Here is a 24,699-nt window from a genome sequence, read left to right on the forward strand (position 1 = left end):
TTCCTCAGCTACCTTAGTATGAATTGAATTTAAACACAGCTTGCTCTCTCACAGAAATAATTATGTTTTCATAGCTTTAGGAGATGAGCGAGATGAAGAGGCTGTAGATCTTTCTGTAACATCTACTTTCCGGATTAAAAAAACCAAACCTGGAGGAAGCAGTAGGAATACAGGGACACAAACCCGTGCAGGGGTGGGCACAGCACTGCAGAGCAGCTCCCCAGCATCCGTGGGGCTGTCCGACCCTGCTCTCCCCCCTGCTCACCCACCAGCTCGACAGGGAGCTGTGACTGCTCCCACCCTGGGGACTCCTACACCATTCTCGCCTCTATAATAATAAAATATGTAAATAGTAAAATAATAACAGTAAATATTGCTCCACTCATAATAAATATCAAAAACAGAGGTCCTTTCTTAATAAAGACAATCTTTGACAACTTTTCACCCTCATGATATTAACACCTATTTTCAAGGTTTGCCACTAAGCCCACATCCATTTCATTTTACAACTCCATTAGTGTTAATAGCTGTATTAATTTCACCTTCCTGCTTCAGATCAAAGGATAAAAAACATCTGTTTGGGTAAATATAGGATTATTTGCAGGTTTCCTAAGCTTTTAAGGAATGTGAAAGAAAGAAAGAAAGGCTGGTGGACACACTTTCCATGTAAGCCAAAACAGACAGAATGTGTTAACATGACTTTGTCAAGGGAAGATAAATACACGGAAATTTCTTCCTAGCTCTTAAAACTGGACTTTTGACAATTTTTCAACTTCCTTACCCATAATAGAAACAAATCCCCCCTTACCCATAATAGGAACAAATCCCCCAAATAAACTTTTTGTATTTACACTCCTAGGAAAATAAGTGTTTTCCTTTAAAGCAGGCGAGGAAGAGCAGGACCCGCAGATGGAGCAGCTCGGAGAAGCCCCGGGAAGCAGGAGCACCAGGCTGCAGGGGGCTGAGGGCAGTGGCATCCCTGGGCTCACCGAGCAGGGCTGGAGCCTGCTGAGCACGGCCGGCGGCTGACGGCAGGCAGGAGCAGCTGGCATCCTTTGTGCCCTGGCTGGTGGTGGCCGGGGATCAGCGGCTGTGGGGCTCCCTCACAGCAGACACCTCCCTGACAGTGCCACCCCCGCGGGTCCCCTGCGCTGGGGTTCACCTGCGCTGGCCAGGGATGCTCCGGCCGCAGCAGCCGCCCTGGGGATCCCTGCACCTTGTACAAGGCACCAGCTCCGCAGGAGCAGTGCTCCGTGTCTGTAACACAGCCAGCACCGGCCACAGGCTCCCCCCGGCTCACCAAAATAAACACTGGAACCGAAAATCTGGGAATCTGTGCTCCCCGGCAAGGCACTTATCGCTCAGCGCTGGATTCCGCCGCGCGCGCCAGGGAGGAAAGCCTTTCCCTAGGTTGCTGGCAAAGCTGTCAATCATCTTGATGAGCAGCAAATAAATGAATGCCCAATGATGGGATTCTATATTATCCTTAAAAAAGAAATCCATCAAATAAACATCAACAGGTAAATGTTTATACCCGACAGCCATCAATTTCAGCTATCCATGCAAAGAGACAGGTGAGCTGGACTGGTAAACCTCGAAATTAGAGAGGTATTAATCATCTGCTCCCAGCCAATATAAACAGATGTTATTTTTAAACAGGCAAAATCATCTCTTCCTCTGAAATTTATTTGCAACAGATAATGTTCTGTTACATTTTTAATCAAGCAGATGAAGTTACATTTAAATTGAAAATCTGCTGCACTCAACTAATCAGGCAAGTAAAATTCTGAGATGACTGAACAGCAGCACCAAGCACACCATTACAGCAGGTAAATTGTGAAATTTACCTGTCACACCACATGGCTCATTGTTCAGCCATTGCGCCTGCAAGTGAGGAGCACAGAAATAAGACAAAAAAAGGAAAGACATGTTCAACATATTCATAAATCCATCATATTTAAGGAACACACCACTTACAGTGACAGGGAAAAAAAATAAGCTCCACCTCTTTCCTCCAAAGATGCCAGTACAGATTTACACAGGTTACTCCTCTCTGCTTCATGCTCATCTAAGTTGCATGTCCAGACACGCTGAGATCAAGGCACAGCATGAAACCCTTTTGTATTTCTCCCATGATAAAATAAAAGGCAAGACCACCAAAAAATCTGAAATATCTTAGGGAAGAAGCAGTGTGATTTTTCAGCCAGTCCATTTTCCAGCTCCCACAGACATGCTGGGCCCCACCACCCAACTCCTCCACACCGTGGCTCACCACTAAACCAGCAGTACCCAATGTCCAGACTCAGGGCTTCACTAAAAATACATTTATTTGTGCAAACACTGCCACAGTAAAAGCGGGACTTGTCTAAATAGATGAAACACAGATTTACAGATTTCAGCTCCTACCCTTAACAGGGACACCCTAAAATATTTCTTTACATAGAAGTGTCAGAAAGAAGAATCTTTCATCTTAATTTTAAAATGAGATCCATATAGTCTCGTGCATGGCATTGATAAATTATGCATATCTGCTTTTTTTTCTTTACGTCACGACGAACACAAACTGACAGCAGACATCTGGAGGACTGTCAATTATTAGAGCTCTAAGCTCCCATGCCTTTTTGCACCCCTGTGCTGTCCTCTGCACCCAAACCCCATGTGCTACATATTAAGATTATTAATTTCTCGTTTATTAATTTATCCTTTTTTCCCCTCTAGGAATTCAAGAAACAACATATTTTCATATATTATTGTATCTGCTAAACAATTGTTCCTATAAGAACAAAAAGTTTAATGGTTACTTTAGCATGGTGCATCTGGACTGACAGTGAAGGAAAAGCAATGTTGGCTTTAAAAAATGCAGTCGTTTTACATCATTATGTTTTAAACACAGTAGTGTGGAGACTGCCACAGCTTTTAACAGTCAAAAGCTCTCAAAGTGCAGTGGTTCACACCAGGTCCACTGTGCTCTGGTGAGAATGGTGTCAGTGCTGCACTGACCCCCACACCTCCCCGGAGCCTGTGCCATGAGCCCAGGCACAGCAAGCCCAGAACCACACAGAGACCCCAGACCTGACCCAAACCCACCCTTCCACGGCAGGCAGGACACCTTCCACCTTCCAGGCTGCTCCAGCCCCCGTGTCCAGCCTGCCCGTGGGCACTGCCAGGGATCCAGGGGCAGCCCCAGCTGCTCTGGGCACCTGTGCCAGGGCCTGCCCACCCTGCCAGGGAACAATTCCTCATTCCCAATATCCCACCCAGCCCTGCCCTCTGGCACTGGGAGCCATTTCCACTTGTACTGCCACTCCAGGTGCTGATACAAAGTGCCTCTCCAGTTCTTCTGGAGCCTCTTTACATACTAATACAGTCAAATGAGCACAGTATTTACATATCTTTCAACTGCTGCTGAAAAGATGGTAAAAATATTATTTTTCTTAAGTGAGGAAAGTAGCTTTTCACCGGCCAGGTGAAAGGGTTCTGCCCAAATTTTGAAAAGAACTCTGCTTATGTATCCTAAGGAGTTAAAGCAGTGTATGTCCACCCGTTAGAGAAATTATTTGAAAAAAAAAGAAACACATTACAATATGGATCCTGATTTCACTAATATCACTCTGTTTTAAGTACACCAGGCAGCCAGAAGAAGACAAACATTATCTGTAGCATACCACATCATGGGCTTTATTCACAATTCAGCAAATGTGGAAAAGGAAGCATAGTGGCCCAGCCTGCAGTGCTGCCTGGTGTGGAACATTGTGGACAGCCACAATGCCAGCCTGCCTCGCTGTCACCTGGGTGGGAGGGGGTCTTTGGAGGTGTTTGAATATTTCACTGCACCCCTCCCACAGAGCTTTAAACAAACAATAGGTTACAATTCTGAACAGGACATCAAAAACAGCTTCACGCTGACAAAAGACTGGGTTAGATGGGATGTTGGCAATGAGGAATTGTTCCCTGGCAGGGTGGGCAGGCCCTGGCACAGGTGCCCAGAGCAGCTGGGGCTGCCCCTGGATCCCTGGCAGTGCCCAAGGCCAGCCTGGACACTGGGGCTGGAGCAGCCTGGGATGGTGGAAGGTGTCCTGCCCTGGCAGGGAGGGGAGCAGGATGGCCTTTAAGATCCCATCTGATCCAAAGCAGTGCGTGATTCTGTGATCCTATGAAAAATTAAAACCTGCCCAGGCCTGTGCCAGCTGCCGTGGCCATCCCAGGTCATCATGCAGAACACCTGGAGGTGCCATTTCCCAGGGTTTGGTGGTACCCACAGCAGGGCTGTGGGGCTGCAGGAGGCTGAGACATGGAGCAAATATTCCCATTTTTAAAAAGTGCCCCGTGGCCATGCAGCTCCTCCACCGAGTGTTGACACTCCCAGTGTGAACTGAAGTGTTCCCTGCTGCAGTGCCACGCCCACCCTCACCCTGCAGGCAGGTGCAGCCAGGTGAGCAGAGCCCTGCACCTGGAGGACACAAGTCAGCCGCTGAGGCCAAGCACATGTGAGTGTGCTGCTGAACAAAAACCTCCCTGCCGCTCTCAGTGAGCACTCACTGCACACTGCTCAAATTATTAATTAAATGCCTGGGCAATTTTAACATTGGGTTTTATTGTTCTAAGTACGTTTTTCTTTCTTTAGTGCTAGTTGTCTGTGTGGGTTTTGTTTGTTCATCTATTTTTTTCCCCTCAGGGTTTAAAAAACATTAACCTACACAACAACATCACAGGTCTTAACCACGCCAGACCTATCAATCTCCATCCCATCCAGGCAGCTTTGAGAACCAAGTCCAGAGAAATATGTGAGTTTGAGACAAGGTATTCTATATAGTAACATTTATTTTTAAATGTTGTTTAGGGGTAACTTCCACTGATATATTGTAATATAATCTTCAAAAGTAATGTAACATTATTAGAGATAAGTATTCACTATAAAAATTTCCTGCTTAACATCTAAATACTTGATTCTTCAACTTAGTAACTATACTAAATGTTATTCTTGCACATAATTTCTCTTTTAAATGAAACAGAAGTTAGCCAGAATTATTGCAATAGCATTGAAATGCTATCAACTTTAAAATTCAGATGATGAAAAGTCACATATTCAAGAAAACTAAAAATCCCCTTAAAAAATCAAGCAATTATTTTCCAGTCTTCAATACATTTGCAAGCATCGAAATACTGCATAAATTAAATTATGTATCTCCCCTACTTTCCTTGGCATTTAACGTGTCTTAAAATTGGTTTCTCCCCAAAATCAGGATATTAATACTGAAAACAACAGCACAGTGCTCAGTGACACATTAATGATGGAACAGAACAGAACTTTGAGTAACCTCAAACTGAAGCCACTGCTAGCAAAATTTGCGAGATAGTTAGGAAAAGAACTCTTTTTTTCTTTCTTTTTGGTTTTTCAATTTAAAGGAAATCTGCCATAGCGAAGACAGGAAATTAATAATAATTAAGACTTTAGCTTCCAGAATCTGTGCTCAATTACAATAATACACCAGGAAATATTTCTCTAGGATTTTGGAGTTTTGTACTGTGTTTGTCTGCTTTGACCTCACAGTTTTGCTATGGCTAAAAGAACATCACTTCAGCATTATTGTTTCTTTCTGTGAAGAGCAGCACAGTACTTTTACCGCTCAAATCTGATGAATTAATTTGGTTTAAGGGGATCTCTGCAATACAGAAAGAAATAGGAAGAACTTCACTCAATTCACTAATTTAATAGCCTGAGCTACCATTAGACCCAAAAGAAACTGTTGTGTTTTGTAATTATACGTGTGTTTATTACTTGTACTGACCCACCGCAAGCAGGGCAGCCAGGATTCCAGAAATAACAGAAAATGGACACGCACTAAAATCTCCTTCGTGCACTACATTTCCTCCTGCAGCAGCAGCAGAAGCCAAGAGGAGGCTTCAGACCCACAGGACAATGAACACCTGAGGATGACTGCTCCTCAGGTGACCACCTGCACCACACCATGAGCGAATCTGTGTCAGCACACACCTGGTGGGAGCACGACACCATGCTGGGTCACAGAGCAGGTGAGACTGCCAGGAGCACATCCTACTCCAGACTCTGACTGCGTGGGCCTCATCAGAACCCACCTCAACAGAGAATTAACTGCCAGAAATTAGGTTTAGCCTTTGTAATTTCTGTCACTAAAGTTAGTTTCTCATACTAACTTTATGCGCAAACGTACTTGCTATTAAAAGCTTTTCAAAGTTTTACTATGGTTTTCCTGATTTAAAAAACCCCAAAAAACAGAACCAGGTATTTAGCAGTGCGTGTTACGGATCTTGGCTAGAATTAAGGAAGCCCTGTCATTAAATAAGCAGATTTCCCTTTCCCAGCCATCGGAGGAGCCGCCGCAGTTTCCGCGGGGCGAGCGGAGCGCCGGGGGCCGCGCACGGCCGGGAGCGCCGCCGGCTTCGGGGGCCCCGAGCGGCTCTGCCGGCCCCGCCGCCCCTCCTGCCGGCTGTCCGCTCCGCTCCCGGCCGGAGCAGAGCCTCCGCAGCCGGCCGGGCTGGCCAGCAGCCTGCCGGAGCCCCGGCTCCAGGCTGTGCCTGCTCTCTGTGCCCCGCAGCCCCGCGCAGCATCCCTCCCTGCCTGCCTCCACAGACACTGGCAAACCCTCCGCATCCCCCTCGCTCACACAAATGCACACTCCAAGTGCATCTAGGTAAAAAAAATGAACAAAACCAAGACATTTCTGTCAGAGTTTACTGCCTCGTGGGCAGTGCATTTCCTCTTTGCAGAGGCTGGAGTGCCCCGCAGCCTCGGCAGGAGTCTCTGCTGCGCTAGGGACGCCCCGTGCTGTGGGATTTAATTCTCGAGGCACTGCCATCCTCTGGGTCACCTGTCCTGCAGGGATTCCGTACACTGCAGGGTCATCTTTGTTTAGGAACTAGAGGTCCCAGCCGAACACCCTGCCTTCCTAAGACCGAGCTGGATTTCTGCTTTTCCACATGTATAACAATGTGAGAAACTTGCCACGTCCAAGACCTCTTGTGTTCAAAACCCGAGGCTGAGCTGGAATGGCTTTTGTCAGGAAACTCAGCAGTTTAGTTTTTCAAAGATGTGAAATTTAGACGTCTTCATATTTACACACTTTTGTCCTTAGGCATGACACTTTAGCAACCCACATATGCAATAAGCCCTAAACATCACAGACCCTGAAATTTGCTGACACTGAACATCCTCAAGCAACATGATTCAGGAGATGCTCTTTAATCAGCCATGGAAAATAACTCATGCCTGCAGAATGGCATTTAATAGCTGTTTTCTTTCTTCTTCCTTCTTTGGTGTGTTTTTTGGGTCTTTTTTGTTTTGGTTTGGTTTTTTCTTTTTTTTTTTCCCTACATTGTGATAACCACTGTACATTTTAAGGCCACTACACAGCTGGCTGCTTTCTAGTCTTCACCATAGTTTTCAAAAAGCATGAATAATTTAAAAACATGACATTGCCAGTACTCCAATTAAATAGTAACCTGACAGTATCTTTCAAACTATCACATGTGCCACCAAAGGCATTACCTGCATAATTCCAAAGATGAGCTCCCTACTATTTGAAACTAAGTCAGGGGATTACTTTGGGGACAGAGCAAAAAGGCCAAGGAGTGCAATTTGAACTCTCAAAGGTAGAATTATAGACCTTTTGGCAAGGTGGGGAGAGGGCATTTAATGCACTTTGGATGATACTGTAACTCACTGCTAGAATTGGAAAGAGGTGAAAAAATTTTTAATCGGAAAAAGTAGGGAGAAAAAGAAGAGCACACTAGAGAAATCCCAGCAATGTTTTTGCTCCTTCAGGGCCAGAAAAAAGCCTTGGGACGGGGCAGCAGGACTGACTCTGTCTCTGCAGGCACACACAGAGCCCCAGCACAACTTCTGCCTCTCCTTCCTTTCCCGGCGCTGAGGATTCCTGCTCAAGCCCAAGGATGAAATGGGGCAGCACCAACGTGAAGAGAGCATTATCCTGAGACCACACTTCAGCCACAAAACACACTTCCCAGCACAGACCCTGTCACTGCACTAGTGAGACTGAAAAGTTTAACTTCTCCAATAAGATATGTGACATAGCAGTAATTTTTCAGTTTCCAAAGCAACTTGTGCCAAAGTCCATGTGATTTATTATCATTATTACTTGTTGCCAAAACTCCCAAACAGAAGGAAAGTGAGACCTTCCTATTAAAGGAAAGAACCATAATTACTGTGCTTTTCCCAACTTAAAGTGAAATAAGTATTTTTCCTGTTTTTCTGTTTCCTTTCAACTGATTTAGTGTTTTTAAAGTAATCATCAGGTATTTTAAGAAATCTCTCTCCAAAAATAAAAAAGAACCAAAAACCCCACCAAACAAATAAAAAACCTAAACCAAAACCAAACAACAACAACAACAAAAAAAAAACCAAAATCAAACCAACCAAACAAAAAATAATCAAAACACCAAACAAACAAAAAACCCCCCAATACAACAAAACCAAAAAACCAAACAGGAGTGGGAGAGTCAAACCAAAGAAGAAGCAACAAATGTAATTTTAAGAATTTGGCATTTGTGCAATTAGAGATATATGCATAAGAGCAAAGATTTTGCTGTAAATAAATATACAGGGATTAATGTTGTTAAATAAAATTTGAGTGTACAGAGATCAAAGCACACAGGTAGCATAACTATTTCTGGAAAGACGCAATTAAGTATTATTTTGAAGATCTGTGTTAAGACTATGATTTGTGTAAATATTAAAGATATTGCTCTATTAATTAGGTATGAACTATTGACATTGGTCACTAATTCGAACTTATAATTTTTAGTGTGGGGCTGGCTGAAAACAGCCTGATACTGAACCCTTGATGTCATTTTGGTTTTCTTACTTTTTGTTTTTTCTTTTCCTGGATAAGAATTGTCTGATGACTCAGATTTTTCATTTGTTTTGTACAGATTTGTGTCTCATGCAGCATTTTGTTTTATTAACAAATTTGGAAATTACAAGAACAAAGCTAAATGTTAGAAAACAAACTGAAAAGAACTGGCTGGCTGTCTAAATCTTCCATTCAGGCTAGAAGAGCATTTTTTTAATGGTTTGCTGTGTCCTTGAATGAACTGCAATTTGACAGTAGTTTTCATGTTTTCCTTGTGGATGGTAAGTATAATGTTAAAAAATAAAATGACCAGCTGGACATATTAAACCTCACCTGCCCAGTTGTTCCCTTTGCAGGCTTATAGTCTCAGAGCAACTACAGGAGAGAAGAGCAACACCTGAATGAACTGTTCTTGCATCTGAACATTTTTGGAAGCACTGACCAGGACTCTGGGGCATGTTTTCTATTTAAATCTATTTTTTGAGTGAGTCTCTTCCCTATAAGACAAAACCTGGAGTGGCAATGGAAGAACACGGACTGAGAAATGGTCTCAGTCTTACTGGTGGAAAAGAGATCAGGTATTTGCCAAACTGAAGAGAAATAAAGTCTCAATGAAGTTACCTCTTATAAATTTTCAGCCTTTCCTACAACACTAAAATAAAGAAGGACCAGAAAATTTTTCTTTTGTGAAGAATACAGCTCCTAAGAGCCTGCTTTCTCCTTCAAATTCCTGCAGATTTCAAGCTTCACAAAGCCACTCAGGATTAGTCAAGCTTTCAAATTTAAAATTCCATGTGCTCCTTGTAATTACTTAAGTTCACTGGGAAATTATTTTCAAACGTGCATTTCCATAAAAGGGAAAAGTGGTTTTCAGTCTTTGTCTTTTGGAGATTGCACGTGTGTTAAAAAAAAAAAAAAAAAAAAATTACATCACTGACATACGTCACAAACATGTCATTTGTGCTTAAAAAACATAAAATCACATTCCTGACACCTCAAAAACACATCATTTGCATTTTCAATTATATTTTTGCTGTTGTTTTGCAAAGTAAGACTTTTTCCTCCCCAGCAGCACTAGGCTGGCCAACAGCAGCGTGGCAGGCTGGTAGGGAGCAGCCCGGTGGGGAAGGTGCTGGGAGATGGGGCAGGATGGTCTGTGGGTCCTGCTGGCCCCAGCAGTGGCCACAGCTCCTGCTGCCTCCTGATGCCTGCAGGGACTGACGGCCCCTGGAGGCAGCAGCCTTTGGGGCCCACTCGCCACATCCTGAGAGAGAAACCACAGCACTACACAAAGGATTGTGACCTTCAGCCACCACTGAATCACTCCGTTTTCAGGGAAATGATAACAAGAACGGCCCGTTTCACCTGCACTAAGCTAACCCTCAAAACGAAATAAACACTATTACAAAAATCACAAGTGAGCGACCAAAGCTCGGCTTCCAGGCTTCATTTTTAACAAAAGAGTGTGTTTTAAACACGGGCTTGCTATCTGAAAATCTCAGTCACACAAATGCATCCCAACATGAGACACACAGACACACACAGCACCCACGCCAACTGAATGGTCCCTCTGCTCCAACTGCTGACACGGATTTCTTAGAGGGATCTCTGCTCTTCGTATTCCAAAAAAAAGTTATAATAACTACAGCTCCAGTGAGGACATCTCCTCAGCACACGGTCATTCAGCCTGAAGGACAAAGGATGCCAGCTTTGCCTGTGTCCTGGGAGCCAGGCTGGGGCACAGCTGAGATTTGTGCTGGGCTGTCACTGGCTGAAGGCTCTGACACAGACCCCAGGGCTGGGCACGCTGCTGTCCCTCTCACGGGCAGGCGGTGGGACACCACTGACACTTGTGTTCAAAGCTGGCCACTGTCCCCCTTCGGGCTGCTCTGCCCAGACATGGCATGGCAGCACAGGGCAGGGGGAATGCCCAGCACACTCAGCCGCACACACACCCACACAGCAGCCATGTGCCCGTGCTCACGGGGTGTGCATCCCACACGCCCTGCGGAGCCAACCCCGCACCCCCTGGCTCCCGGGGGAGCGAGGCAGGGCCCCCCAGGCTCGGCAGGTAAAGCTCTAGAAGCACCAGCCCCGGCTGCAGTGGTGTCTTACCTTTGGAAGGGCAGTGCAGCAGGAGGCAGGGCCGCCTCACCGCCCCCGCTCCAGCAGGGTACGGCCAGCTCTGGTGCCTCACCATGCACAGAGAGTTTCAAAAAGAGACCGAAAAGAGCATCTGGCAGCTTCCCCCATGCTCCCCCCTCACTGCCTGGCTGCTGAGGTTTTAAAGGAGTTGGTGGAGGAAGATTTGTCCTGAGGATGCCTGGCTGTTCCTGGTGCCTCAGGGGCTCAGAGGAAGGACAGGCACGCCACAACCACCCCCGCAGCACAATGCAGGAGAGCAAAGGGCAGAGAGATCTGCCCACTCAGGGCAAAGAGGTGCTTCTGTGACTGTCACTGGAACCTGCTGCCTCCAACGGGCCTATTCAGGCTCTCTGAGGGCAACCCCCTCATCCTCACCCCAAAAGTGTAAACAAAGGAACACCAATCACCACATCACACCTGAGGCTGTGCCAAGGCAGCAAAGCAACACGCAGGACTCGCACCAAACTGACAGCACAGTACACCAAACCAGTGCCAAACCCCACCAAAGGGGTGACAGAAACACCTCTGCAGCTGGTTCTGTGCACGTGGCTCTCAGCAAGGCATAGGAGAAATGTTACCACTGCCAATCCATATCCATCAACAAAGTCCAGGACTGGACAGAGAGCCTTAATTTTCTTCTTTCCTCACTGCTAATGTCAGTGTCTGACAGGACATATTCTGGATAGCTGGGAATGTCACACATTATGTGAAGTCAGAGACGTCAGCAAAAGCTTTAGAGGAAAGCAGTCAAACACCCCCACCAGGGAGAGGAGAAGCTGTGCCTAGCAGGGGGAAACCTTACCACTGCTGAACATTGCCAGGTAAAAAGAAACAGCTCAGACCAAAATCCCACGATTACAAAACCTGTCATGCTGGTGGGGACCCCGAGCAGAGAAGCTGGAGTGTGCACCCACGCTCCCCAGCGTGTCCCCTGCAGTCACAATCCCCCGCTGGCACAGGCCCTTGGAGTGGGGCTGTTCCGTGTGGGACACGGCAACACACAGCACGCACCAAGGCGAGCTCTGGAAATACCAATTACACACATTACCAGGATGGAAAGGCCACCACTGCCATCACCCCAGGCCTTGCCAGCCTGTGACACAGGCATGTGTGTACTTGGCCACGCAGAAGTGCTGCAGCAGCCTGAGGAGCTGCTTCTGCAATTCCTGCAGATGTAAAGTGCAAGGAGGGAGCACAGAGCCCTGCCTCATGGCCAGCATCACTGCAGAGATGCTGCAGGGTGCAGGGTCAGATCTCTGTCCCCCTACACCTGCTGCTCACCCCAAACTTTACTTTTTCTCTACGTCCTTCATATCCAGTATAGTCTCTACTGCACTTTTTAATTGTTTAAAGACCTAGAGCTTCTCCTTCTACAGGATTAAATCAGTTTCCCCTCAGTATCCAAAAATTCAGGTGCAGTGTGACAGGTTGTTATCACCTGTAAGAAACCCAAAGAAATAGGGACAAGGAAGAAATATCAAACTGATAACAAAAGGATGGGAAATCCCCTTATAACTATCACCAAAACAGAGGAAAAAAAAGTTGGGAAAAGCAAAAAAAAGTCACACAGAATATATGACCATGTAAGCATGGGCACTCTTGCAGAAAACCTAGTCAGCAATCCCAAGCCAGAGGAAATGCAAATGAGAGCCAGGTCCACAGCAGTGACGGGATCTGAACAGATACAAGGGGCTGCTCAGGTTGCAGGATGTGCTTAGCCTCGATCTCTTTGGATTTGCAAAGGAACTTTATTAGTTTTATTAATTTTTTTTAAAATAATCAAGAGATTCGAGTGTATCCACATAACACAGCGAAGAAGATTAAGATTTTTTCTTTAATCAAAATATCCATATGCATGTGCTGTATCTTCCAAGGGGTAGGTGGATTCCCACTGCTGACTCCCTCCCGCTCCGGGGCGCGTTCTGCCGCAGGAATTCATGCACAAACCACTCCCACCGCATTTCCATGACGGCAGGGATCCAGCAAACACAAGTGAGGAGAAAACCCCCCAGCCCTCAGGAAAGCGGCCAGCCCCGGGCGCTCGGCAGGGCGCGGCTCTGGGAGAGGCAGCCCAGAGGGCCCAGCAGCGCCGAAGGGGCTGTGCTGCCCAGCAGCGCTGCCACCCAGCCGTGCCTGCCGCCGAGGGCGCCCAGCCCAGCCCTGGCTCTGCGGGCAGGAGCTCAGTGCTGGCCCCGCGGGCAGGAGCTCAGTGCTGGCTCTGCGGGCAGGAGCTCAGTGCTGGCCCCGCGGGCAGGAGCTCAGTGCTGGCCCCGCCACAGCCTGGCCGGGACAGCGCGGCCTTGCCCTGCTCGGTGCCGCTCTGGGGCAGCCCTCGGCGGCAGGCCCCACACCGCACGGCACCCCGCACAGCCGGCTGCTAGAGGCTCGGACTTTGGAGACACACGCCCTCCCTGCGTGCCTCTCCATCCGCCGGGCACTCCCGGAGCCCACACTGCCCCAGGCGGTGTCACGGGGCTGTCCCCTGCAGCAGGGACATGGGCACAGCCAGCGCGTGCGGCCTCCAGAGCAGCCACCCGCCACAGCCCAGGGCCACCACACGGCCACCACAGGGCCACCAGGGCACAACCCCCTGCCTGCCACAGCCCAGGGCCACCACAGGGCCACCACAGGGCCACCAGGGCACAAACCCCTGCCTGCCACAGCCCAGGGCCACCACAGGGCCACCACAGGGCACAAACCCCTGCCTGCCACAGCCCAGGGCCACCACAGGGCCACCACAGGGCCAGCAGGGCACAAACCCTGCCTGCCACAGCCCAGGGCCACCACAGGGCCACCACAGGGCCAGCAGGGCACAAACCCTGCCTGCCACAGCCCAGGGCCACCACAGGGCCACCACAGGGCCACCATGGCACAACCCCCTGCCTGCCACAGCCCAGGGCCACCACAGGGCTACCACAGGGCCACCAGGGCACAAACCCCTGCCTGCCACAGCCCAGGGCCACCACAGGGCCACCACAGGGCCACCAGGGCACAAACCCCTGCCTGCCACAGCCCAGGGCCACCACAGGGCCAGCAGGGCACAAACCCCTGCCTGCCACCACAGGGCCACCACAGGGCCACCACAGGGCCACCAGGGCACAAACCCCTACTCTGGGGGTCGCTGACACTGCAGATGGTACATGCATCACACCAGCAGGAGCCCTGCTGCCTTTAAGAAAGCAGCACACACCTCTACATATCCGTGGTAATACGTCTAGGTATCAACAACAAAAATATTTTGATTGTGGAAGAAATTTCCACCTGGAATTCTTTTTACTTCTGAAAGCAACTTTGTTTGAGATTGAACCCAGTGATTCCACAACTTGGGTACCCAATAAGCAGAGGGAAGTGTGACTCTATACAGAGCACTTATCTGACCTAGAAAAGTGAAAAATTTATGGTAGTCATTTTTGTAGGAAAAAAATAAGTTGCTGCTACAAATCACAAGACTCCAAAACAAAAACATACTGTATTTTGCAAAGGTCACATTCAAAAGCAGCTGTCAGGGAAAAGAGGCAAAGCACAACTCACTGTATTTCGCTGTAAGCTTACACCTTTTCCATTTGAAAATAAATGGAGGGATTTGAATAACAGAACACAGAGAAAAGAAATACAGATGTGGTCAGATTTTTTCATAGTTTCTGCAGTACCCCACAGTTTAGATAACTTTAAGGTCAATGTCTATAGGAAGCCACTTCAAACACGGATAGTTCACAAAGGGCATTTCCTTTCTGATAGAGATGAAAATTAAGTCAGATTTATTGGAGACTGCTATTTCCATTCTGACTCCATAAGCTGTAGTTACTGCCACTAAATAGAAAACTCCTTCCTATATTATTTTGTAGGGAAGAGGCAAAAATTAAATGCTTTCAAATTAATTTTCTTTTCCATTTTAGGCATATTTTTTGTGTTCATTCACTAAATGTTCAAACATGTTTCTTTTTTCTCCTTTTCATTTTACAAGTGTTCTTTGGAGTCAGAAGCAGCCACACACCACAAACTTGCCAAGCCCAGAGTGCAATCACACTCACACCCAGTCTCTGAGAAAGGGGCCAGGCGGGCAAAGGACATAACAGAGAGAAGATAAATTGCTTTTTGGACCCCTTAGTGGCCGGACATCAATGCTGCAGCTCTGAAAGCTGTCTTTCCCAAAAAAAAAAAAAAAGGAGAGAGATTAGGATTGCAGCCACTCATGGAAGAAGAAATATGTTAAAAGGAAGGTTTTAATGAAGAAATGGATGAAAGACTTCCAACTACAGGAGATTAATGCTCTTATCATATAAACTCTTACTGCAAAGCAGAGAGAGGGATGGGGGGGGGGAGAACACTCCTCTAAAGACATGGAAACTCTGACACTGGAAATGAAATCTCTGCAATAGTGCATGGCACAGTTTGGAATGGTTCCTTTTGCACTCTTTATTATGGACTCCTAAACTTTAAACAAAAAAAGAGTGTAGATTATACCACAGACTTAGATTTGCTGGTTTACCCATTTTTGAAACACCCTGTGAGGAAGGTAGGACCCTGTAAGCACAGCAGCCAGCAGCAACAGCAGGCAGTTTTCTGACAGTCACACCAGGAAAGCCACCACTGACAGGTGGGGACACACAGGTACCTGGTCCTGCCTTTTGGCAGGGAAAGCAGGAATTTCACAGAAATAGAGGCAAAAATATGCTGTGGCTTAGTGTGGTGTTATGCAAGCAAAACCAAAACCTGAAAGGCACCTAAAACCATGGGGAAGGAAGCAGGGCAGAGGGGAGGGAAGACTCCCATCTGTGCATGGAACCCTGGTACTTGTGGGCCGGCCACAAACCCGTCAGGTGACAGGTGAGCAGCAGCAGGTAAACCTTGATCTGCCACCAGCACCCAGCGCTCATGCCCCACAGCCTTTCCTTCTCAGCTGATGCTGGAAACTGGAGATGGAGAGCTGCAGAGGGGAAAGACTCTGAGCACTAGAGGCACCAGGACAGCATTATTTGTTTACAGGGAGTATTAAAATAATAAGGTTGTTAGACAAGAGCAGGCTGGGCGAGTGAGGTGTAGGGGAGTGAGCAGAATAAGGAGATATGCTCCATTCCTTCCCCTCAGGAGCTGTTTCTGACTCAGTGGAAGCTCAGCATCTCTGTTCAGGGACTCAGACATGAAGACAGACTCATCAAATGACTGACACAACCGGCTGCTCCCAATGCCAGAGGACTGCTCACCTTCCAGCTCCCTTTTCCACGGGAAGCAAACTGGACACCAAACAACACAGCACTGCCACAGGAGGTCAGTCCAATGTCCAGCCACAGGCAGCTCCAGGGCAGAAGGCAAAGGCAAGGCCTCCTGAGCTCTTACATGCCAGGACCATCCCTACCGATACCACAGGCCCTAAAGTTGTAATTTATATAGAGTGATGTCACCAAAAACACCTCTCTCATTCCCTAGAAACCCTGAAAAAAGAACTGTGCATGTCCCAAAATATTTCAAATGAATGAGCAGAGAATATCTCTCAGAGAGTAATTTGCCAATACACATATTTTTAAAATACATTTCTTTGAACAAAAAATTTTTATATTCATGTTTCAGCAGAGTCATTTACAGAATCACAAAATCCCAGAATGATTTTGGTTCCTTAAAAATCACCTTGTTCCAAACCCCTGCCATGGGCAAGGACACCATATTACTGTCCATAGGATGAGAGACACAAGCTCAGTAAACAAATTACAGTTACTGCACACTAGGAACTTTTACGGCTTCTCTTCCCTACAACTATTTTGATGCTATTTTGGTTTTCCATTGCACACACATACCTTCAACACAATTTATCCTAAGCCTATGTCTTTGCATGGGGATCACAGTGTGTGTTAGAAAAGGAGTAGCTAAACTAAACTTCTGTGCATCAGAGCTACTTGAATTCCATCCACCAGAATCTGGAGGAGTTTGGAGAAGGTTCTGCCTACTGTTGAGAACAAACCAGAGCAGGAGAAGAGCAGGTGTATTTATGACCTCGTATGACTGTCTTTGAGTGCCCAGTAAAACATCTCAAAAACTGTTCATATTCCCTACACTCTACAGAGCAATTGCAGTTCTGACCAGTGTGACCCACTCACACAATGCAGGGAAATTCTAGCCCTGCTGTCTGCTCTGTATGCGGCTTGCTTATTGCCAACATTCACTATGAACCAGAAACATTACAATATTTGTCACAAAAACGTGGCATAACTTAACTAAAACTGCCCCCTCGTACCAAACATCCATTTGATTTTTAACAGCCCCCTCAGTCAGCACTGGCACACCTGCAAGGCAATTCTTAGAAACTTTTAAAAGATTTGTAAGGAGGGAAAACTACCAAACATGAATTCCAAAGATGGTGAGCTTATTAGGGCCTCTGATGCAGTGACAGAGTGCTTTACGTAGAAGTCTGTGCAGCCACAAACTGTGCTAAGCTATGCAAAAACACACGCAACTCCAGCAGAAGGTTATCAATTTATGGCCCTGAAATATGTGTTTCACCAAAGCAGGCAATTGTATTCCTCAGCTCTTCCCTCCCAAACAGTGCAGAACAGCATCACAGTTTATAGACACTCTGACAAAAATCCCCACTGAAGTCAGCCTGCAGGTCAGTGTCACAGAATGCTCCATGCCATGCAAAACCTCCTCACTCACATGTGCACCAAATTAAGTCTGGCAAACATTGTTTTTTACCTCCTTTCAAAGTACAGTCTATTTTACTTATTTTATAAACTTCTCTCCTTTATTTCTTTCTCCAGCCTTTGTTTGGGTGACGATTTCCCTCAACCTGGCAGGGGGGATGCTGTTCCCAGCAATGGCCTTGGTGCCCCAGGAGAGCAGTGAGCCAGAGGAAATCGTGGCTGATCATGCAGCAGAGTTTGCAGCTGCTGGTGGCAGTGTGCATGTTACACACAATGGTTACTACAGACACCTGCTGAAACTCTGTGGCACTGACCGCCACCTTCATGGACCTTCTTTGCTGCAACGGGAAGAACGTTAATCAAAACACCACAATGTCAGACTTCAGTAGCTGGGGAGAAACCTCTCTGAATTCAGGGCAGAATCCACATAAGAGTCAGACAACTTCAGATGAACAGCCCAAACTGTCAAGAATGCCGAGGGGCAGTCACCTGCTGAATTCAGGCAGGGGAAATGCCCAGGTCTCCCCTCTGCCCCTTGCCTCCTTCCTGTTACAGCTCATCCCTGTCCTGAGCTGAAAGGTCTCTGGTCTGGCACACAGCAACTTCTTATACACTCTCAGAAACACAAAGTACATGGCAAGGTTGAAAAGCTCACAGTATAAACCACTCTGATATTATTTCTAAATTCCTACCAGGAAAAATGCTGTTTTTCCTTCTGCATGCCATGCTGCTGAAATAAGGGTATTGAAATGGTACAAATAATGACCATTTCATTTACCAGAGCTTTGCCATGAACTCGTTTGCTTTCTGTTCATCTTTCAAGCACTGGCATCAGTGTCATTGCAGACAAATTGCTGTCCCCATACAAGCCAATAAAAAGCACTAACCTTTCCTGACAGGAGTGGAACAGCCCTCGAGGTTCAGTATGATGTCTCCATCCGTGTCATCAGCACCAGCTCCCAGGAGCATCCAGCTCTCGATGTTCTCGCTGTCAGAGATCGAGCTCTCCTCCTCCGAGCTGTTGTCTACCACCAAAACCTCGTGGATGGCTTGAGGTCCAGCAGAAAGGGCTGGGGCAGGCCTCCCACTAGGTCTGCTTCTCTTCCTTGGTGTGCCCACACCAGATCCAGGGGGGGACATGGCATTACGTCCAGCAGCTTTGGTGTGATTTGGCGTGGAAGATACCGGGCGTGGGTGTGCTTCACCTGGAGCTGATGAGCATCTTGGCCTCTTTGCCTTGCTTTTGTAGATGCTGTCTTCCTCAGGGGTATCAGACAGGACAATGACCTCGCGCTCATCCGAAAGCTGAGTGCCACCATCAGTGAGCTCAGTGAGGTTCTCATCTTCATCCTGTTTCTCAGTTAGACCTGAACTTTGGCCCATGACTTCTCCAGCATCAGCTTCCTCATCCATTTCCAGTGTGCTGATTTCTCCAAGATCCTGGGAATAGTGGATCTGGCTATAAAGATGAAACTCCACCTCACTATCAACACTCTGCTCACTGGATGATTCCTCGGGATAAAGCTCATCTTCGTACACTTCAGTATTCTCAGCACCATCATACCCAGCAAATATTCTGGAAAGTGAAGAGTCTGAGTCTACAAAAAAATCAAACAGTAATGTCAGAATGGTCATATGTCCAAAATAAGACTTCAAGTGATACCTTTGGTCTTCTGGAAATTGCTCAGGTGAGTTGTGGAGCTCTGCACACAGAATATCTGTGCAGATTTAACTGAGCAGATTTAACAGTCACCTGTGCTCCAATGTGGAACAGCAAAAGATAATTAAGGATGCATTTGCATTAACCATACCTCAACTGCTTTGGCCTCCAAAAGGGGCAATTACTGAGTTCTCCCCTCCCACACCCAGGTCATCAGGCCGCTCACTGACCACCCCCAGAGTGCTGTGAACTCCTCAGGCTCTCCAGACGGGAGTGAGTGCAACAAGGAGCCACTTAAACCATTAAGGGATTGGAACATGTGTCCTAGAAGGTCAGGCTGGGACTGCTGCTGCACAGGGAGGGGAAGCTCAGAAGGATTTAGAAGGATTTATCCTGCTCACAGACACCTGGGGCATGGGGAATAAACCAGACAAAACCACCACAGACTGCCCAGCAAGAACTTGAAAGGAAATGGCCACAAAATAACAAAATACAGAGAATTCCACTTAAATGTAACTCTGTTGCCCAGAAAGGCTGAGGGGCCTCCATTCTTGAAGACCTTCAAACCTCAGCTAGGCACAGCCCCGAGCAAGTGGCTCCAGGTCACTCTGCTTTAAATCAGGGCTGAAACTGCCAGAGGCTCCTTCCCACCTCAGCTGTGCTGTGATGCCAGCCCAAGGGCGAGTGTGTTCAGAGCTCACAGACTGCTCCCTTGCAAGACTGGTAATACAGGGACGTTCTAAAGTCACCCTGCCTCTTTGAGAGACTACCTTTGCATTCATGACCACACATAGCACTGAATATAGGACATGGGACGCTTCCTCCAAAAGTCTGTCTGTATTTCTGCATTAATTACTCCCATGGAAGTCATCCAGCTTTTCTAGACATGAAAACTGCCAGATGAAGTTCAGTTTTTTGGCTGGTGAAAAAGAGTTGCATGGTACTGTTTGAATCCACTTAGTTGCACACACATACAAAAATTCAGATTTGTGAGCTTTGTACAGAAGTAGCTTGTGTGATTATGGTATTTAAAGAACCCAAAGGATCCCATTAGGAAGGGTCTCTGCTCTTACCCAGGTTCCTAAGTAAACACAACACCTAATATGCTAAATATGTGACAGAACAAGGTGCTTATGAGAGACAATAAACCTACTTTGCACCACTACCTAGCTTTAGATGCTCTAGAAAGGAAGAAAAAGTACAACAGCACCTGAATGGCTGTAGTTAGAAAAACATTTAACAGACCAAATGAAGGCACCAAACTTCAACATTTTTGTCAGCTTCACACGGGGTCCCTGTTTCAAACAGGTTGGAACACACAGGCTGGAACTCCTACCCACACGGTGAGACCAGAGCTCCAATCAAGGACATTCACACTATTAACACGTGGTTATGAGGTGTGAGAAGAGGCCTTCAGCAATGTAGGAAAGTAACAAGTCCTCCTGAAAATGCTGTGTTTTTAGTGAGCTCCAAAACAGAATCCAAGTACTCCTTCCTCCCCTTCTGTCCCCAGTGGATAAAGTCACACACAGTAAGCAGTGCCCACTGCTAGAAACTTGCAGCTGAACAGCACTGGTGTCTCCCAAGCATCCAGGGGCTGACTCACAGACACGTCACAGCACAGGCATGAGCACAAACAGGCAGCAAGCACTGCACTCACTTTGATCCATCCTGCTCAGAAGGTCAAAGCACAGCTCCTCCTGCTCTCAGGTCCACAGGTGACTGGGATAACAAAGGGCTCTTCCTCTTGCTCAGCATGTACACCTGGGAACAAGGAACACCCAACATCAGCACCACCACACAGCCTGAGCACCTGCTGCTCACCACTCCACACTCAGGCCACAGCCATGCCCCTCCTCCTCAGGAAAGTGAAACAGCCATGCCAGGTATCCCACACCAGAGGAGACACACGCAGGCTCAAGGACAGGGAAGAGAAGCTCACCAAAGCCTTGCTGTTTTCCAGATTGTCAAGCAGAAGCAGTCTTTCACTGAGTTCATACAGGTAACCCAGAGAAGGACCTGACTGCAACTTCAGATTTCCTTTTGCCAGTGAAAAGTTTAGAGTATGGGCAAACATTCCTTTCCACAGAACCACAGCAGGGTTTTGGCTGAAAAGGACCCCAGGGTCCCTGTTCTCTCAGCTGTGTTCACCTCCAAGTGCCACACCTATCCTGCTCCCAGCTGGACTATCATAAAGGCACTCCTCACACCTGAGTGTGAAGAACACATTAAAAACATTGATCCTGCAAACTACCTGATTTGATAGGCTGCTGGGAGCAACAGCACACTGACACATCCTACTTTGGAACTAGATTACCTTAATTAAAAAAAAATCCCCAAACTTCAAACCCCTGGCAGCAGGAGAACCCCATCCCTCTATCAAGAGGAACTGCACTCGTACCTGAACCAAGAGCACAACCTCCCTCAAAAGCACCTGCCTGCCTGTCAGGCAGTAAGGACTGCCTTCAAGTTCAAGTAAAGGGCTAGCAATGTTAAAATGAAAAAATCACAGACATCTTAACTCCCCCTAAATATTAACAAAGCTGCAAATGGCTGCAGCTGGCAACGACAGGGATAATTTTCAAGCACTGCTTGCCAGCATTTCTCATCTGAGCCACAGAAACCTGACATCCCACATGTGATGCAGCAGCAGGAGTGGCAGCAGCACCAGGCAGTCACAAGGGAGGTGCCACTGGCAACTCAGAGCAGGAAGGAAGAGCAAGGCCAACAAACAAGGTAATTAGAACCCTCAGCCAAAATCCCAAAGTGGGTTTGGGGTGCTCAGGGCTCACCCATCTGCAGAAAGGAGTCTGAGGTAAGAGGCTCAGGGCAGTCCTTCTCATGCCATTCCTGCTCACCTGCCTCAACTCCCCCTGTCACCCCCTCCCTCCCACTGCTGCCCTCCAGCACTTCTGCTGCTCCTGCTTTCCCAGCTTCTAACAGCTTCCAGACCTCCTCGTGCTCAACTTCAAACACTGAGATTTCTTAAAAACTTCTAAAATCAAATTAAATTCAAAAACAAAACACAGAGATTACTTCTTCCACTGCACGTGGCTTTTTGGACAAGTGCACTGCTCCCATCACACCCCATCAGCGAGTCCCAAACATCTCCTTATTTATCATTGTCTGCTTGATCTCCACTGTCAAATCTAACCCTTTTTCATAACTGAGGAGCAAACATGCTCCCTACAGCCTTGGAAGGCAAAACACACCCCTGCTGTCAGGCTCTTACAGATTGCAACAAAATGGGAAAGCAAAAATGGGAAAGAAAGCTCTTCCAAGGAAATCACCATGCTGCCTATGTAAACACAGGGTCAGACACCACAAGAGTAGGAGCCAGCTTTAACGTAGTTCTGTTTGTGGTACATAGACTGCCTGATGCTTCAGACTGCTCAGACACTGCAGGGGCACAGACAGTGCAAAAAAGAATTTAAACCTTCCAGAGCATGTGAATGAAACCTTTCCCTTCAGCTGCTGTAGCTGCTTGTACACCCTGCACTGCCTGCATTTCATGAGAAAATTATCACCATGGAGCTCATGACTGCAAAGAAAATCACACCTGGGAAGGTATGAAAACATCAAACCTAAATGTATTTATAAAATCTACCCAAAGATATATTTATTAACAGAGGCCAGTGTCAAGAGACTGTTTTGCTTCCCCTGCTCTGTTTCTGTGCCTGATGTGATTCTAACCTGCCTGTGCCTCACAGGGGGCACCACGTGGCTCTCAGAGCAGGTGAGAAAGGCACAATCCTCCCCTGCTGCCCAGGCGAGACTGCAGCTGCAGTCACCTGTGGCTGCCCCACCCGCAGTGGAGAAACCTTCGCAGAAGAACATGGAAAAGTGTCAGGAGGTGGGCTGGGAGCAGCCTCTGCCCGCATTTTCTGTGATCTAACAGCGATTTTTGGCTAAATACTGAGATGCAAACCCTGTCCTTGTCCCATTTGCTGTTTGAGGAGACACAACAGCTCTGGACTTTCTTTAAATGAAGTGCAAAGAGAGAAGCAAAGCTTTGGAGAAGAAGACAGCAATTTTCTAGTGGCAGCTATACCTTCAAGAGACCACGGGAATATCTCTTCCACACCCGAACCCTGGAAAACAACAAAACATTTCACGTTCACTTAAGGCCTTTCTGAAGATTTTCTTCTTCCCACAGGCATTTTGCAGATCATGTTTAAGAGCAACATGCTTTTCCTGGGGTCCTAGGGCTGGATGTGTCTGGTGAGTGGGAACAGATAGGGACTGGAAATCCTGGGAAGGGGAGGAACATCCCGGGGAAGGGATGCACACCCCTGCACCGGCGGCGGAGCGCGGGTCGGGCACAGCAGAGCCCTCCTCCGGAACTCCAGGGCCGCCGGGACCGGGACTTGCTCCCAGAGGGGACCGGGACATGCCGCAGCCGGAGGCTGGGCCAGGATCACGGGCACCGGCGCCGGACTCGGGGCGATCCCGGTTGCGCTGCAGCCGCCACGGGCCGGGGCAACCGGGACGGAGGGAACCAGGCCGGAGCCTCGGGGAGTGAGGCCCGCGTGGAGGAGGGGTCGCGGTCGGGCTGGGAGGTGCCGGAGCCGGGTGGGGCCGGGTGCCGGTAGTCACGGACGACACTCACTCACTGCCGATACCGGAGCCCAGTCGGTATCAGCACTCGGTACCGGGACGGACGGACGGACTGAGTGACTGAGTGACCGACAGACCGGCCGGCCCACTCACTCACCCACTCACCCACCAAGCGGCGGTGCCCGCGCTCAGCTCCAGGACTCCCCGGTGCCGCCGTTCCGTGCCGGCCGCGCCGGGACCCGCCGAACAGGAAGTGGCGCCGGTCTGGCCCCGCCGTCCGGCCACGTGCTTCCGGCCCCGGCCAGGCCCCGCCCCGCCTCAGGCCCCGCCCCGCGCCCCACAGCCCCGCCCCCCACAGCCCCCGGGCCGCGCCCAAGGGCCCGGCGGGGCCGCGGCTTTGGGGAGAACTTACCGAAAGTCGGGGGCGCGGGGATGGGCGTTTCCAGAGCCCCGCTTCCTGCCCGCTGGCACAGTCCTGTGAGAGGATCGCATCTCCGTGTGCGGAGCGGAGAGAGCCCGCGCCGGCACCGAGGGAAGCGTGACCCGAGAAGAGACGGGCTGGGAAAGGGCCTTAAAGTTCATCCAGGCCCTCGCCATGAGGGGGGACAGGGACAGCGGCAAGGACAGCGCTGGGACAGGGACAGCGGCAGGGGCAGGGACAGCGACAGGGACAGCGACAGGGACAGGGACAGCTCTGGGATAGGGGCAGGGACCACAGGGACAGGGACAGGGACAGTGATGGAACAGGGACAGCGACGGGGACAAGGACCGCGCTGGGACAGGGACAGTGCTGGGACAGGGACAGCGGCAGGGGCAGGGACAGCGACAGGGACAGGGACAGCTCTGGGATAGG

The 24,699-nt window shown here is 48.3% G+C and overlaps 1 protein-coding gene across 4 annotated transcripts in view; it reads right to left on the minus strand.

Moving 5' to 3' along the window:
- The window catches only part of ZCCHC7 (zinc finger CCHC-type containing 7), a 90,837-nt gene extending 66,715 nt beyond the window's left edge, over positions 1 to 24,122 (minus strand). The window contains exons 1-4 of one of the 4 annotated variants that reach the window (XM_059873998.1): positions 24,012 to 24,122; positions 23,341 to 23,380; positions 20,950 to 21,053; positions 18,517 to 19,227 (exon numbers count right to left, since the gene is read on the minus strand). In XM_059873998.1, the coding sequence (XP_059729981.1) occupies positions 18,517 to 19,227; positions 20,950 to 20,959 (721 nt within the window). In that variant the 5' untranslated portion in view covers positions 20,960 to 21,053; positions 23,341 to 23,380; positions 24,012 to 24,122. Of the gene's footprint in view, positions 1 to 18,516; positions 19,228 to 20,949; positions 21,054 to 23,340; positions 23,381 to 23,898 lie in introns of all 4 variants that reach the window. The other 3 variants (XM_059873997.1, XM_059873999.1, XM_059873996.1) reach the window with 3 other exon arrangements.
- Between the last annotated feature and the right edge of the window lie 577 nt (positions 24,123 to 24,699).

The sequence above is a fragment of the Haemorhous mexicanus genome, chromosome Z (assembly GCF_027477595.1).
Source record: "Haemorhous mexicanus isolate bHaeMex1 chromosome Z, bHaeMex1.pri, whole genome shotgun sequence".
Classification (NCBI taxonomy): domain Eukaryota; kingdom Metazoa; phylum Chordata; class Aves; order Passeriformes; family Fringillidae; genus Haemorhous; species Haemorhous mexicanus.